Consider the following 15,690-nt stretch of genomic DNA (forward strand, 5'->3'; position numbering starts at 1 on the left):
TGACATCCCCACCTCAGCACATTTGCATATGTGGCTCTGTTTAGTTCGCGAATTTTGGGAATTTGGCTACTGTAGCACTTTTATTTTTATTTGACCATTATTGTTCAATCATGGACTAATTAGGCTCAAAACGTTCGTCTCGCAATTTCCAACAAAACTGTGTAATTAGTTTTTTTCGTCTACATTTAATGTTCCATGCACGTATCGCAAGATTCGATGTGATGGCTACTGTAGTACTTTTTGGGAAAGTTTTTGGGAACTAAACAAGCACTGTATGTACGAGGCATAATTGTGATTTATGAGCTAGCTCTAAATATATTATTTTTAATAAAAAAAAAGAAAAACTATCTCTAGATGAAGAATTAGTCTCATGCACACTGCTAAAAATTAATGCTATTGGAGAAATGGTCTTAGAGCTAGTTAATTATCTTAAAGCTAGAGCTAGTATGATACACAACACTAAACACCAAAAATATCGTCTTAGAGCTAGTTAACCATCTCATACCGTTAGGGAGTGCACTGACAGCGGCACGCCTATGTACACGCTGTCGCTCGCCTTCGCTGACCACCCGAGGCACCAACAGTTGCCTCAACACCCGGTCTCGCTGCTGTGAAGCCTTGCCGATTTTATAACGTGGCGATTCCCGATTTTTCGAGCATGAAGTATTTATTTAGATGATAATTATTTAATTTTGGAGGCAACTTTTCTTTTCTTTCTTAATAATAAAGAAAAGCTAAAGTTCTTCAGTTTTGAACCAATCCATTCCCTCTCCGTGACGCGGGCAAATCAACTCTTTTTATAAAGTTGTGTGTATTCTAGTTATACAGAGAGTAGGAGTATGTTAAGACCTTTACATCAGTTCGATGCAAGGACCTTGAAAACTAAAACAACTTTCTTTATGAAAAATGAGTAAATCAACTATTTAATCTATTTTACTTGAGGCCTCGTTTGAATAGATATATATCCACCTCAATTTATATATGTTTGAGTAGAATAAAATAAAATTTAGTTCAATTCCACTCTCATTCTTGCCTATGCATCCGCCGGCTGCTAACGACACGGTTTCTATTCAATTGGTTTGTTTTTTTCCTTTTTCTTAGCTATAACTAATGCAGGCCCATGCTTGCGATTTAATAGCCGGCCCACGTAATTCACTTGCAACATGCTGCCGTGGCTCGCATGCACTCGTCATATGGACAGAGCCCCGCGTGGCGTGGCCATCGCGGATAAAGGAAAATCGACGTATGGGCCGAGCTGTTTTATGGTTTGATTGACAACAACCGTGTGGCCCAGTCTGTCGATTATTCCGGCGTCGACACGTCGGCCGGCTCCTGATAAGCACCACTCCCCTGCAGCCATTTCTTCCTCACAAACGATGACGCACGTGACCTTTTCATGCCAAGAAATGGAAGAAATCGACGTCTTTGTTTGCGTGTCCGATTCTGGCAGATCTTATGGCCCCTGGATATCTATAAGATAAGATATGGGTCCTATCATTAGAGATCGCGCACGGCGCTGCTCGACGTGCACCGTAATATATTGTATAATACTAAATAAGATATTTTTTTTATAACTCTACCCCTCTAAACTATATAAAGAGAGGTAGAGGTCCCTTAGCGGACAAAATATATACATCTGTAGGCACGCGATATCATACGATAGCTAATACAAATCAACAGATCACAGGAGTAGGGTATTACGTCATACTGACGGTCTGAACCTGTCTAATTCGTGTGTCTCTGTTGCCTTCTTGTTCTTGATCTCACGCACCTCTGCCGATCAATCTACCTTCGTGGGATACCACTCGGAGGACTGCCGACGATATTCTGTCGACAGTTGGCGCGCCAAGTAGGGGCTTGCGTGCTGTTTCCTTGTCGAACAAGATGGTTTTTTCGTAGGCTCTTCGTCCCTCCCGTAGCCCGGCCAGATCTTTACGAACGGATCGATCTCGTGGATCGTCAACGCTAACGGAGTTGGAGAGTTCCTCGAGCCGGTGCAGATCGATTCTGCGCCGATCACTCCCACACCTGCGACTACAGATCCGATCTCGAAACCGCCTCCGAGGTCGCCTTCATCAACAACTCGTCGCCCGCTTCCTCACTACCAAAGGAGGTAGATCAACAACGACGATATAATCGCATACATCGATCAGATCTATTGGAGGTTGCTCGAGAAACTCTAGGGGTTACGGCCCTACCTTTCGGGTTCACCAACGTCGCTGCCACCTTCCAAGATGCCCTAAGGGGCAAATTCATCAACCAGATTAGAGACGTCCATCCTCTCGCCGACCAGATAACGTCATACGCCGCCGACCAGACGTTCTGTCTAAAGTTAAATCACGCTTTAATATTTTTCTAAATATTCTCCAATCTTCGTTAATTGCCATAATGTTTCTCCGACCTGTTTTCTTCATGTTTGCTCTCCAAACGATTTTTTGAACCTTCGAACAGTCCTGTTGATGCTCAGACGCCTCCAGAGACGGCTCTGTCTCCGACTCCTCTCTACACGTGCACAAGCGTCTGCTCTCTGCGTTATGGGTGGTCGACAGCGGCTCCTTAGCGACGCCTGTTCCTCCTACACGTGCACGGGCTCCGCGCTCCGCGTTATGGTTAACAGGCTAGCTAGGGCTGGAGACTCAGCTACACACTAACTGTTCGGGCGATTTATATTAAATACATCTTTACATCAACTAATCGCCGAGCTACTTACGCTATTTCATCGTCATTGCTGATTTTTCTTCGGAGTTTATATATTTGTACATCATTTATTACCCGTTCTACATATTTGTATTGCAGGATCATCGGACCACCTAGTGCTCGGGCTTCTCCACCGATCAACTGGTCGGACTGCTAGGTCCATAAACTTCGTTGCCAACCAGTTGATCGGACTGTTTGCCGATCGCTTCTACTTAATGTTCACTTCGCCGCCGATCAGTTGACCAGACTGTTCGTTGCTCGTGCTTCATCGCCAGCTATGTCGGTTACTCCTCGATGCTCGAATTCTTCGTGCTCGAGGACTAAGTGGGCACACTTCACCGCACGAATGTCGCTAGCTACGCTGGGGACTCCTCGGTACTCGGACATGGCCGCCTACGCTGGGGACTCCTCGGTGCGCGGACATCGCCAGCTATGTCGGGGACTCTTCTCTGCTCGGATGTCGCCAGCTACGCCGGGGACTCCTCGGTGCTCCGACATCGCCAACTACGTCGGGGACTCCTCGGTGCTCGGACATCGCCGCCTACGTCCGGGACTCCTCGGTGCTCGGACATCGCCGCCTACGCCGGGGACTCCTCGGTGCGCGGACATCGCCCGCTACGCAGGGGACTCCTCGGTGCTCGGACATCGTCAACTACATCGGAGACTCCTCGGTGCTCGGACATCACCGCATATGTCGGGGACTCCTCGGTGCGCGGACATCACCCACTACACCGGGGACTCCTCGGTGCTCAGACATCACCCACTACGCGCGGGGACTCCTCGGTGCTCGGACATCACCGCCTACACCGGGGACTCCTCGGTGCGCGGACATTGCCCGCTACGCCGAGGACTCCTCGATGCTCGGACATCACCGCATATGTCGGGGACTCCTCGGTGCGCGGACATCACCCGCTACGCCGAGGACTCCTCGATGCTCGGACATCACCGCATATGTCGGGGACTCCTCGGTGCGCGGACATCACCCACTACGCCGGGGACTTCTCGGTGCTCGGACATCACCGTCTACGTGCGGGGACTCCTCGGTGCTCGGACATCGCCGCCTACGTCGGGGACTCCTCGGTGCTCGGACATCGCCGCCTACGCCGGGGACTCCTCGGTGCTCGGACGTCGCCAGCTACGCCGAAGACTCCTCGGTGTTCGGACGTCGCCAGCTACGCCGGGGACTCCGTGGCGCTCGGACATCTCCCTTGGTGGTCGGATCTTGCTACGTCTCATCGGTGTGCTATCAAGCCGTTCCATGCTGTTCGGATTAGGGTGTTGATCTTGGGCAGCACGTCTGGATCTTGATACGCGCATGTCAAACGACGTCGGCAAGTTTTGAGACTTCTTTTTCTTTGACCCTGCTACAAGATTCATTCTTCGTCTTTCAACAGGCTCGGGGACTAAGTGGACACACTTCACCTTACGGTGAATGCGCGCTTTTCTCATCTCCAGGCTACGTCCGGGGACTGGCTGCCTGTTCGGCTGGTCTTCTACTTTCTAACCCTGGCACCACGTGACTACGTCACCTACTGTCAGGCTCGGAGACTAGCTGTGGGGGTATGACCCCCGGTATTCACAAGACAAGACATGGGCCGCACCATCAGAGGTGGCCCAGCCCATAAGATCAAGACGTGCACGGCGCTGCTCGGCGTGCACCGTAAGATATTGTATATTACCAAATAGGATACTTTTTTTTTGTAATCCTACCCCTCCAGACTATATAAGTAGAGGTAGGGGTCTCCTAACGGACAAGATATATACATCTACAAACACTCGATATCATACGATAGCTAATATAAACCAACAGACCACAGAAGTATGGTATTACGTCATACTGACGGCCTAAACCTGTCTAACTCGTGTGTCTGTATTGCCTTCTTGTTCTTGATTTCATGCTCTTCTGCCGATCAATCTACCTTCGTGGGATACCCCTCGAAAGACTGTCGACGATATCCTGTCAACATTATCCCCCGCCCTTTTTCGCCTTTCCCTCAGCAACCAGCTGCACCACCCCTTGCTGCTGGTAGAGCTACGGGTAACCGAAACGTTCAGTGAACCTGTCGTTCCCAGGCGCGACGTTGCACGTACGGCGCTAGTCGACTGGAGTGCTGATACGACGCTGCGCGCTGTACCACACGCGCGCGCGTCGTGTTTGACCCGGACCGGCCTGGCGATTGGCGATGCCCGATCGAAAAGGAGGCCCAGCGCGCCGCACGAGCACCACCCGCCGTCGGCTTCGAGATGAGACGGGCGATCAAGCGACGGAGACCGTTAGACCGCAGATTCGTTTCGCGCCGTCACGTCGGCTCAATAATTTCGCAAGTGGACCGGCGTTTGGCTGGTTCCGGTGCTACCCACGACGCCGCGACGGCCCGATGATCCCATACGCCCGCTCGGCTCTTGCTGTGCCTCTACAGGCCATCAACTGCTACCGTACCGAGTGCTCCTCCAGAAAATGATTTAGGTTGCGTTCGATTCCCACCGTGGCTTTGTCTAGCCTGCCTCGTCCTGCGGGCTGCGGGCTGCGGGCTGCGGGCACGACCTTTGCCCGAGCATCTTTTACTCACAAGCATCTTGCCTAGCAGCTAGGCAAGAAATTAGCATCGAACAAAAACATTTAGATGTACAACCATCTTGCCTGGAGTTTATATTTTCTAGCATTTTTCTTGCTAACTCAAACAAGCTAATTTGGCTCTCTAGGCCTAGCAGGACAAGCCTTGCCCAACGAGGCAAGGCAAGCAATGCCAGGTAACAAATCAAACATGTCGTAAGTCACTTTAGCTCTCTCACGGAAACAAGAGAAATTCTGTCTATATTGGTTTGAAGATACTCGGGCAAAGGAACCGAACACAAACTTGTTTGGAATCCTCGCTCGCTCGACTAGGTAATATAGTACCAAGCAAAGGAGCCAAACAAGACTTTAATATTAGTGGTATATATATATATGGCTTCAAGCCCCCTGATGCATCTGTTTATCAACCATATATAACAACCCATCTACAGCGTGCATGTATTAATTTGGGCCGTTTTATAAGATCCAATGGCCAGAAAGTAGTCACCTAGGGCGCGTTTGCGACCCTGGCCCGGAGGCCCGGCTGCGCCCGTGGGCTGCAAGTTGTCATGTTTGTCGTCGATGGCCCGCAAGGGAGCCTGGCTTCGCAGAGCAACACTCGACCTCTCCGCCTGGCTCTCTGGAAACGACCGAAACCCTCGTTTCTTCCGAGCCGCGCTCGTCTGCGACGCACGCGGGCGATTTTGGGCGCCGGCGGGGTGGCTCGCGCGGGCTCTGGCGGGAAGGGGAAACGTCTTCGCGCGCGTCCCCGCTCTCCGCTCCCGCTCTGGCCGCCGCGCGCGAAGCGAAATGGCGGCGATTTCGCCGGCCTTTATATTCGGGTTCCCACTCTCCACTCTCTCCTTCTTCCACTCGGTGCTTGCTCTTCCACCTCCCTCGTGAGAGACCGGCGGTGAGTTGTGGTGCGTGGCGGCGGCGGCGACGACCTCCGGCTGGTTGTGGGTTAGGTCACCGGCGCCGAGTTTCTTCGCCGCTTCCCCGCTCCGGCTGCTGCTGGGACTCCGTGGCTGCGGTGTTCCTCTTCTTCTCCGTCCGCATCTGCTTCGTCTTTTTCCCGATCTGCATCCTCTACTTCCAGATCTGCCTCCTCTCCGTTGTTTGGACCCCGAGCCAAGGTGAAATCGACCCCTAATCTTCTTTTTTGTGGTGCTTCTCGAACCTATTAGGGTTTCTTGTTCGTTGTTGTTCATGATCTGTTAGGGTTTCATACTTGTTATAACTGCTTCATGCTCCTATTAGGGTTACTTGTACCTTGCTGTTCTTGATCTGTTGGGCTCGTGATCTGTTAGGGTTGTTGATCTGTTTCAGATTTGTATTGTACCTTGCTGTTCATAACTGTTTGATGCAGTTGTTAGTGTTACTTGTACCTTGCTGTTCTTGATCTGAGTTTTTTGTTCCATCATTGGTCGATGATGTTGTCCACATAGTACTGGGAGGCATCACATAAAGATGCAGCCGTGCTTTTGTTGGCATGCATTCATTTCACAGTCATGTTGATGCCTAGCAGGGCTCATTAACTGAAATCCTGTTACATTTTTACATGCTTGTAGATGGATCTGTCTTTGAGCCGTGACATGCTGTGTAGGAAGGCAGCTGCCTTGACTGTTGTTATGGTTACCTTTGTATCCACTAGGCTGAAAAGAAAAACCCCTGAACCTGAAACCCCACTGCCTGATCCTATAGCACTGGCCCTGATTAGGGATGAAAATGAACAGCATAGACAGAGAACACTGAGAATGATATACAATTCCACTGATTCAGAGTGTATTTCTATGATTAGGATGAAGAGAGTTGCTTTTTTTAAGTTAGTGAGAACTTTTAGAGAGCGGAGTCTTGTCACTGATAGGGAGGGGGTGTCAGTAGAAGAGCAGGTTGCCATGTTTTTACATGTTGTAGGGCACAACCAAAGATTTAGGGTTGTCCACCAGTCCTTTAGGAGGTCCATCCAAACTGTCCACAAGCACTTCCATCAGGTGTTGTATGCTGTGGGTGAGCTTAGGAATGAAATGATAAAGCCAGCTAGCACTACCACTCACCCAAAGATTCTTGGAAGCCATACATGGAATCCATATTTTAAGGTAATTGTATACCCTGGGTTCATTAGTTACATTGGACCTATTGCAATGACTGACCCATGCTTTTTAGGATGTTATTGGCTTTATAGATGGCACTCATTTCCTAGCAAGGGTTCCTAGGCGCATGCAACAAGCTTTTAGGGGTAGGAAAAAGGATCCCACCCAAAATGTGATGGTAGTTGTGAATTGTGATCTGAAATTCACTTATGTCCTGGCTGGCTGGGAGGGCTCTGCCCATGATGCAACTGTTTTGGCAGATGCTGTAGCCAGGGAAGATGGCTTGAGTTTGCCAGAAGGTAATTGCACACCAACACTAATTACATATTCCATGGCCTATTAACACACACTCTCACAGTAGATGTCTTGTGTAGGTAAAATGTTCTTGGTAGATGCTGGGTATGCATGCAAAAATGGTTTCCTACCTCCCTACAGGGGGGTTAGGTACCATTTGTCTGAGTATGGCCCAAGGAACAGGCCCACCAATGCAAGGGAGCTCTACAACCTTAGGCACTCATCACTTAGAGTGACTGTGGAGAGGGCTATAGGTGCACTGAAGGGCAGGTTTAGGATCTTGGACAACAAACCCTTCCACAAGTATAGGACACAAGTGAAGCTTGTAGTTGCCTGTGCCATTTTGCATAACTGGATCCTAGGTTTTGGCATTGATGAAGTAGTTCCTGATGAGGAAGGTTTCACTACTTCTGCTGATCCAACCAACCTGCCCCCAGCCCATCTGGACCAAGACTCTGTTGACATGGCTGAAATAAGGGATGCCATTTGCAATGCTATGTGGGAAGGGAGGGGAACAAACACTAGTTGATGTAATATGTTCTTGATTTTAGTTTCTGTACCCTACTATGGAACTCATGTGTGTCATGCTGATGTAATAATTTGGTGGACAAAGCTGAGACCAATTTTATGCCTCATTCATTCTGTTCTTGAAACATTCTGTTCTTCATGATCTGTTAATATTGTTGTCAGCCTGTTCTTGACTAATTCTGTTGTTGATTTCATTACATGCCAGTCCTAGGATGGATTCAGGTGCATTTGAGGGTGGGTTTGTTGCTGGTACTTCAGTGATGGAGCAGCTCATCAATGGTGGTTCTGCCCCTGTTGTAGCTGGTGCTGGTGCTAGTGCTGCTGCCCCTGTTGCAGCTGGTGCTGGTGCTGGTGCTGCTCCAGGTGCAGCAAACCCTATTGATGTTGCTGTTCCTGTAGCTGGGAATGGGGCTGTGAGGGCAATGAGGTGGACCAACACCACCTCTGGCTTTGTGCTAAGGAGGATGGCTGCCCTTGTTAGTGATGGTAGCAGGCCTGAGAAGGTTTTCAAGGATAAAGATGTGAATTCTGTGGCCAAAGCCCTCAAGCAGTTCTGTGGGGAGGTTGTTAGCCCAACTCAAGTGTACAACCACTTGAGGAAGTGGAGGCAGAAATGGGCTAGGGTGAGCAAGTTGAAGGACCTTAGTGCTGCTCTTTGGGATGACCAGGCTCATGCTATCATGCTTGAGCAAGAGCACTACCTTGGCCACTGCAAGGTAGCAGTTTGATCTCGTCTTTGCCTTGACTACCTACATTTGCCTTTCTTATACTATATTGTTGCTTCAGTGAGGAGGCACTTATTGTTGCCTACACCTTCCTCCTGGACAACAAGGCCCAAGGCAGGGGCTTTGTGAACATGAGTGATGCCCACAGGGCCCTTTGGCTTAGGACCTTCCTGGCCAAAAACTACTATGTGTAGTTCCACTACACATGAAGGGCTAGAAGGCCACGAGGGGGTTAACTGTAGAGATGTATAGTTCCTCCACCCCCCCTCACCCACTCTCTTCTTTTGACAACAGGACCTTTTGTGCAGTCTGCTTGTTCTTTTGACATTTGACCTTGATAGTGTAGTTTGCCTAGGAGGGTGGCTAACAATAGGCAAGGATTTGGGAACATTTGAGCCCTTGGCTGTTGGGCTGAACTTGGTATTGTAAGAAACTTATTTGTAGCCTCTGTTGGCTACTTTTTATTTGATAACTAGTTGCCTTTTTTTGTTGTTTATGCCTCTGGTGGTAACTATGGGATTTAAAGGCCTATGATGCATAAAACAAACTTGAGGTGGCTACCTTATTCTTGTTTTGATGGTTTACAGTGTTGTGCTTTCTTCTTTATTTGCTCAGTTGTACTCCACAGCAACAACATCCTCTTATGATGGCTGATGGCAGTGAGTGCAACTGTTGTTTATTTGCCTCTTTATTTGGTTCTTACAATTCTTGGTAGCCACCAATGACTAAACAAGGAAAATAACAGCTGAGGCTAATTTTTTTATCAAGTTGCCGATGATGTTCACCATCATTCAAACTGAATGGTCGACTGAGGCATGTCATTCAGACCACTTACATATTCTACATTTGGTTGGTTTCAGAGAATGCCTCCTTGCTATGTGGTCTTTGAAGGCAAGAAACCTAGGATTTATTTTACATGGTATGAGTGTGCTAAGCAAGTGCTTAGGGAAGAAGGGGCTATCTATCAGAAGTACAACAACTATGATGATGCTCTTAGAGATTTTAATACAAGGGTACCTCAAGAACCCTTGCTGTTACCAATTCATGACCCTCATGGGGATGCATCAGCATCCCATGAACTGGTGACAGGTCAAGGTTCTGAAATCTATCCTCATTCACCTGAGCTGCAAGGCTGTTGCAAAAATGCTGTCATCTTTATCTTGTTTATGGTTGTAGTTGGTCTGTCATTCAAGCTGTTCATGTGCCACAGCTGTTGTTTTAATTAGGCCGATGATGACACAATAGGATGACTGCATTAGCTGGCTACATGTCACTTTGATTCATGTACTCTCTTTTCTGTTAACTTGTTGCCCTTCTCGGCTTGCCAAACTACTTAATTCTGCTACTGTTCTTAATTTGCTTCTTTGATTATGCAATGTAGCCGGCAATATATGTGTTGATTAAATGGAATTAGTCTGAGGCCTATGTCTTTTGTATATTTTCATTCAAAGTGTTTGCTTCTCTATTGATCTTGCTGTTCTTCCTTCTCTTTGGGCCAGGCCGAGCACAGCAACTGGCAAACACAATCTGTGCTTGGCAGTTGGTAACGGTTGGCGTTTGAGCCCGGCTGAGTATTGGGTCACAAACACCAGCTCGTCTGGGCCAGGCTGAATCGGTCCAGGTGCGCAAACAAGCTACGTTGCAGCAGTTAGGGCAGACCTGCCCCGGCCTGGTCCGTTTGGGCTGGCTAGGCCATGCTGGGCCAGGTGCGCAAACACGCCCCTAATGTCGAGAGTCGTCCTTATTGACCTTATACTATGCATGTTTGGTTTAGCCTCTGAAAAAGTGCTCCTTCTGAATAAAAAAACGAAACATCAACTAAATAGGTACTAGAAGATGATTCTTCACAAGCAGCTGCTTTTCGCATAGTATAATTTTAGCAGGTCCTTAACCCTACTTTTGGCTTTCATCTTTCTGCTTTTTCTAAATACGTGGAAATAGATATACGTTTTACAATTGTTTTAAGAGAGATAAAGTGTCGGGTTCATAAACCCGGGGTCCCCAATGGACCCACTTCCCTGCAAAACCCAGTCCAACAGGCGGCGCAGCGACAACACGCGCCTGGGCCGGCCCAGATACATAATGACAAGCCGAGACAACGATCCGGTCCCCGACCAGAAGGCCTACCAAGATGGGACCGCAGTCCCACTCCGACCGAGGATACGCTAGATCTCTGCTCGCTGATCTTTCCCGACCGACACGGTCGGGACCGACTGGGGACGACTGACCGGGGACGCCCTCTCGGTGAGGGCCCGGGGATCAGGCAGAGCAGATAAGGTAAGGCGCTCAAGTGAACCGCAATACCGAGAACCGTACCCCACCATGCCTTGCGCACCTATAGGACGGTGTCACCAGGCCATGCTAGACGGGCACTATACAACCTTCCAGACGCGTCAGAGCGCAAACAGTATTGTAGGCGCCGACGTTTGCCGTACCAGACAAACACAGTAGAGCCTGCCAGATGTATCCATACATAAACAGTATTGTGGGCGCCGACAACCGTCTCGTACCCAACAGCGTGGGCAACACGACTAGGTAGCACACGTATACACTCTCTCTTTTTCTCTCTGATTTGTAAGGCCATCCCCTTTGCGCTCTCTCCCAATAAAAGAGGCTAGACGACTCGAGCACTCGAACAGCTCAATAGCTCTAGAACTCGAAAGCTACACAGAGCATACACTCCAATACTTATCCAATACTTAGCGCACGTTAGAGCACCCGTCCCTCTCTTCCATTCGGTTCAGAGTCCGACCGGGCCTTTAACACCCCCCTTCTCATTTCTATTCGTTTGTAACCCCACAACAAACTTCGAGCACTTGGGCTCAGGAATAAAATCACCGACCGACTGAAACTGGACGTAGGGCACGTTGCCTGAACCAGTATAAATCTTGTGTCATTGAGTGCTAGGCCACATCCGATCACAACACACGGCAAAACTACAAATATTTACTTGTTGGTCACTTTTCGCACTGACATAAAGAGAAAGGACATGTTTCATAATTGTTTTAACCAAACAACTTACAACTTTTCCATATCACATAACTTATCGTAGTTTTTCCACAGCTCACAAGTCACTACTTACATTAGCTTTTTTCACACCTCAACCAAACACACGTTATTACTACTAGACATTTTTTTATTTGGGGCGTTGTAATATTTTATTTTATTTTTTACTTTTTCCCATAACTCTTTGCTCCCTCTTTTGTGTACCTTTTTCATTTTTTATATAGTCAGTAGGGCGTAAGGGCTTTGCCACTCCCGATCTCTATAAACATGTGTTAGATCCATATATTATTCTACTAGTCGAAGTTGCAATTCACAATTGGCCGGATGCTTATAGCTAAGCTCCTCTACGCCGGTTGGTAAAGCAGATAGTACTAGATTGGTGAGTACCATCCGTGGCATTGTTAATTGCGATCGTAATGGGAAGTGTTCCTCGTTTTCGGTATGGAAATTACAGGTCTCGACAACCGCGGCGTCCCTGTCAGCGTGGAGCCAGCAACAAGTTGGCCCGGGCCGGCCGCGCCCCCCCGCTAGCGTCCAGCGATGAGGTCAATAACAAAACGTCACGAGACCAGCGGAGCGCGGGCGCCGGACCGGACGGAGACGGACCGCCCCCCGACCCCGAGTAACACATGTCTCCTGCAGCGAGACGCGAGCGCACTAACCGCGGCTGGTGCTCTCCCTCCGGCCGAGTGCGGGTGCTTTTCGTCGTCGCACTCGCATTTGCCGCGCGCACCACCGTCGTCAGGTACTCAGGTGGATCGATCGGGCGGACGGGCTCACGCGGTGGCCAGGAGGCGTGGACGCCCGACAGGAACCGCACGGCCGGCCCTGCCCGGCCACCACCAAAGGCCGCGCACGATGATGATGACGACGATAATGATGATGAATCGCGGCGCACCATCGCCTCCACCAGCACAGCACGTCGTTAGTGCCGGTCGTTGGTTTAGCATGATCCGTCGTCGAACGCGCGCAACGGTGCGGTCCTCTCTTTCGCTCTTAATTTCCGTCTCGGTTGCTCTCGGACAAATACAACAACACGATATGCACGCCATTGCTATCCAAGGAGACTGCACGCAGCAGGGGGTTGAAGATTCCTGAGTGTGGCAGGGCAGGATGGTCGTCTTGCTTCTGTTCGGCGACTGGGATACCAGAAACAGTCGCCGCAAACGCTGTGCGTGCATAGTACGCCTACCATGAATCCACGATCAGGTTTGGCGCCACCTTTGACTCGATGCGGCGTATGGATTGGAAGGAAACCAAGGGAGAAACAGGAGGAGACATGAGAGGGTGGTTACTGGTTAGTTAGGCCATGCCACCTGCGTTGGCTGCCTGCCGTCTCTTCCAGGCTCGCTCGGACAGCGTGTGCATGGCAGCTCTGCCTCCGGCCTCCCCAATAGAGAAGTGAAAGGCCCTAGCTGACTGACCGAATCCATCGTAGTGGCCATGCATGATCGCGAACAATGGAGATTAAAGGGGGGAAAACGAGCTGCCCTTGTTGCTTGGGACCGGACCGAATCGTCCATTGGGAACACGGCAGGTGGCGCCATTGCCTGCCTGCCTGCATGTGGATCATGGTGAGCGATGCGCCGATGCCACTTCCACTCGCGCGTCAATTCATTTTGTCCGGTCGTGCCATGATCTTCTCAGGATATGGAACGGAGGGGGTAGAATTTCGAGTCACCGCTGGGAGTCGACAACACATCGCGAATCCACGCTCTGTGCTCAGGAAGGAGACGGAGACCTCGGTAGCTTAGGGCCTTAGGCTAACCCTTTGGAAATGCCTGATCCATTGAACCCAACTCACCTCATCTTAGACTTTCCGGCAGCCTCTGATGCTTCGGACTGCAAGTTGGCGATCAGTAATCACTCATCGGCATGGAGATTATTGGCATATGAGATATGACTTGGACACCTGCTGCTTGGCTAGTACCGTCTAAACATACCCATGATTGTTTTACTGACACGCAAGCAAATTAAGAACCTGACTCTTGCTTACTCCCAATAGCCAAGAACATGGGTTAGTTGATTCTGTTGTCCGGCCATGAAATCGATCTGACCAGGACTTCTACGCTTCCCAGTCCAGAAACTACATGGTTTCTATGACCATTAATTAGGATGCTAACTAAGCAAAATTTTGATTGAAATTAACAAGAGAGAAGAGAAACGTTTCTTTTACATGGAAACCAAGATATAGAGAAATGTATAGTTAGATGATAGAAAAGACATGTGATTAGATGACAGATGATTGTCAAGAAAAAATCGATTGGAAAGGTGTTTTTGTTGTTGTAGTGTCAATATTATTTGGTAAGTATAGCAACTATATTATAATTTCTCACATCTCCTAGATTTCAGTCGTGTGAAATCTTGGAGGCATTTTAGGCGATGATGCGACCTGCCCCCACGCCCCACCCGCCCACGCCGACGAAGAAGAAGATGGCGGCGGCTAGGGTTTCGGTGGCGGTGGTGGTGGGTTCAGAGCCCTCCCTCTCCGACTCTCCCTCCCTTTTTCCCAACTCCGACGGGCTTAGAAGGGGCTCGAGGGAGGCAGGCCGACCAGACGGGAGGGCGGTGGCTAGGGTTCTAACAGCGTAGGAGACGGTCGGGCCAGGTCGGGACGGGGGCGACGATGGCTATGGTAGTGACGAGAGGGGGGAGGAGAAGACAGAGGCTACTGCACATGGTGGGCGGCGGCGGCGGGGTCAAGCAACGCTATTGATGAAGACACGAGGAAAAATAAGAACAGTGACTGACTGTCTGACTTGAGGTAGAAGACAACACAATGACAATCAAATGTTCTTCCTACGGTGAAAATACATCGCCTGAGACGAAGTCCGTTTTCAGTCGACTGATGTATAGCACATCCCATAATTTCTGAGTTGAAACCATCCTAAAATTTTACCTTAGACAAAAAAAAAACGTAGAAAATCTTGCAGAAAATATTTAAGTCGCTGGCCCTCGGTGCTTCAGTACAAAATTTACCTGAAACCTTGGGCAGGCTTAACGATCTAGAGTTCTAGACATATGGTGTGTTTTTTTTTTAATTGTGGGTACGTAACTTTTTCTTCTTCCGTGCCTATCCATCTCAATAGTAGACTTCTCCCTTTATGGTGGAAAAAAGGCGATTTAATATTCCAGATTTGGAATTAAGTGCATGATGATTAGAGCACTCTAACTGGACCAGGATTTGTTCAATGGATTTGGTTTTTGTCTGTCGTGACTCGCGACTGTTGCCTGATAGAAAATAAACTAAGGCCTTGTTTAGTTTGCAACTTTTTCTAACCGGATGAATAGTACCACTTTCGTCTTATTTGGCAAATATTGTCCAATCGTGGACCAACTAGGCTCAAAAGATTCATCTCGTGATTTTCAACTAAACTGTGTAATTAGTTATTTTTTTTACCTACATTTAATACTCCATGCAAACGGCTAAAAATTGATGTGATGGAGAGAGAGTGAAAAAACTTGGAATTTTGAAGGGAACTAAACAAGGCCTAAATAATATTGCTACGATCTGCTCTCGCTCTAGATTGCAAATCCTTATCCAATGAGTGACGGCGGCTGCTGCCGCCGTGTGATGCCTCGATCCGATGGAATTTTCTTAGTGCAAAATGCATGCATGCATGAACAATGAGGAAAAACATCACCATTATTAGGAGAAGAAATGCAAGTCGCAAGGTTGGTAGCTTTTCTACTAGCAGCACGCATGGAATAGTGGTTATTCATTTTTTATAAAATAATAATTTTATTAATTCATAATCATGACGTAGATTGAGACAATAATTATGAACCCACT

The 15,690-nt window shown here is 48.7% G+C and overlaps 1 protein-coding gene across 1 annotated transcript; it reads left to right on the forward strand.

Moving 5' to 3' along the window:
• The first annotated feature begins 5,809 nt into the window (after positions 1-5,809).
• Positions 5,810-8,183, forward strand: LOC136459455 (protein ALP1-like). The gene is made up of 3 exons (XM_066459305.1): positions 5,810-7,350; positions 7,418-7,643; positions 7,719-8,183. Exons 1-3 carry the CDS (start codon positions 6,823-6,825, stop codon positions 8,165-8,167), a joined length of 1,203 nt encoding a protein of 400 aa, XP_066315402.1. The 5' UTR covers positions 5,810-6,822; the 3' UTR covers positions 8,168-8,183.
• The last annotated feature ends 7,507 nt before the right edge of the window (positions 8,184-15,690 follow it).

Source organism: Miscanthus floridulus, chromosome 6, assembly GCF_019320115.1.
Source record: "Miscanthus floridulus cultivar M001 chromosome 6, ASM1932011v1, whole genome shotgun sequence".
Lineage (NCBI taxonomy): Eukaryota > Viridiplantae > Streptophyta > Magnoliopsida > Poales > Poaceae > Miscanthus > Miscanthus floridulus.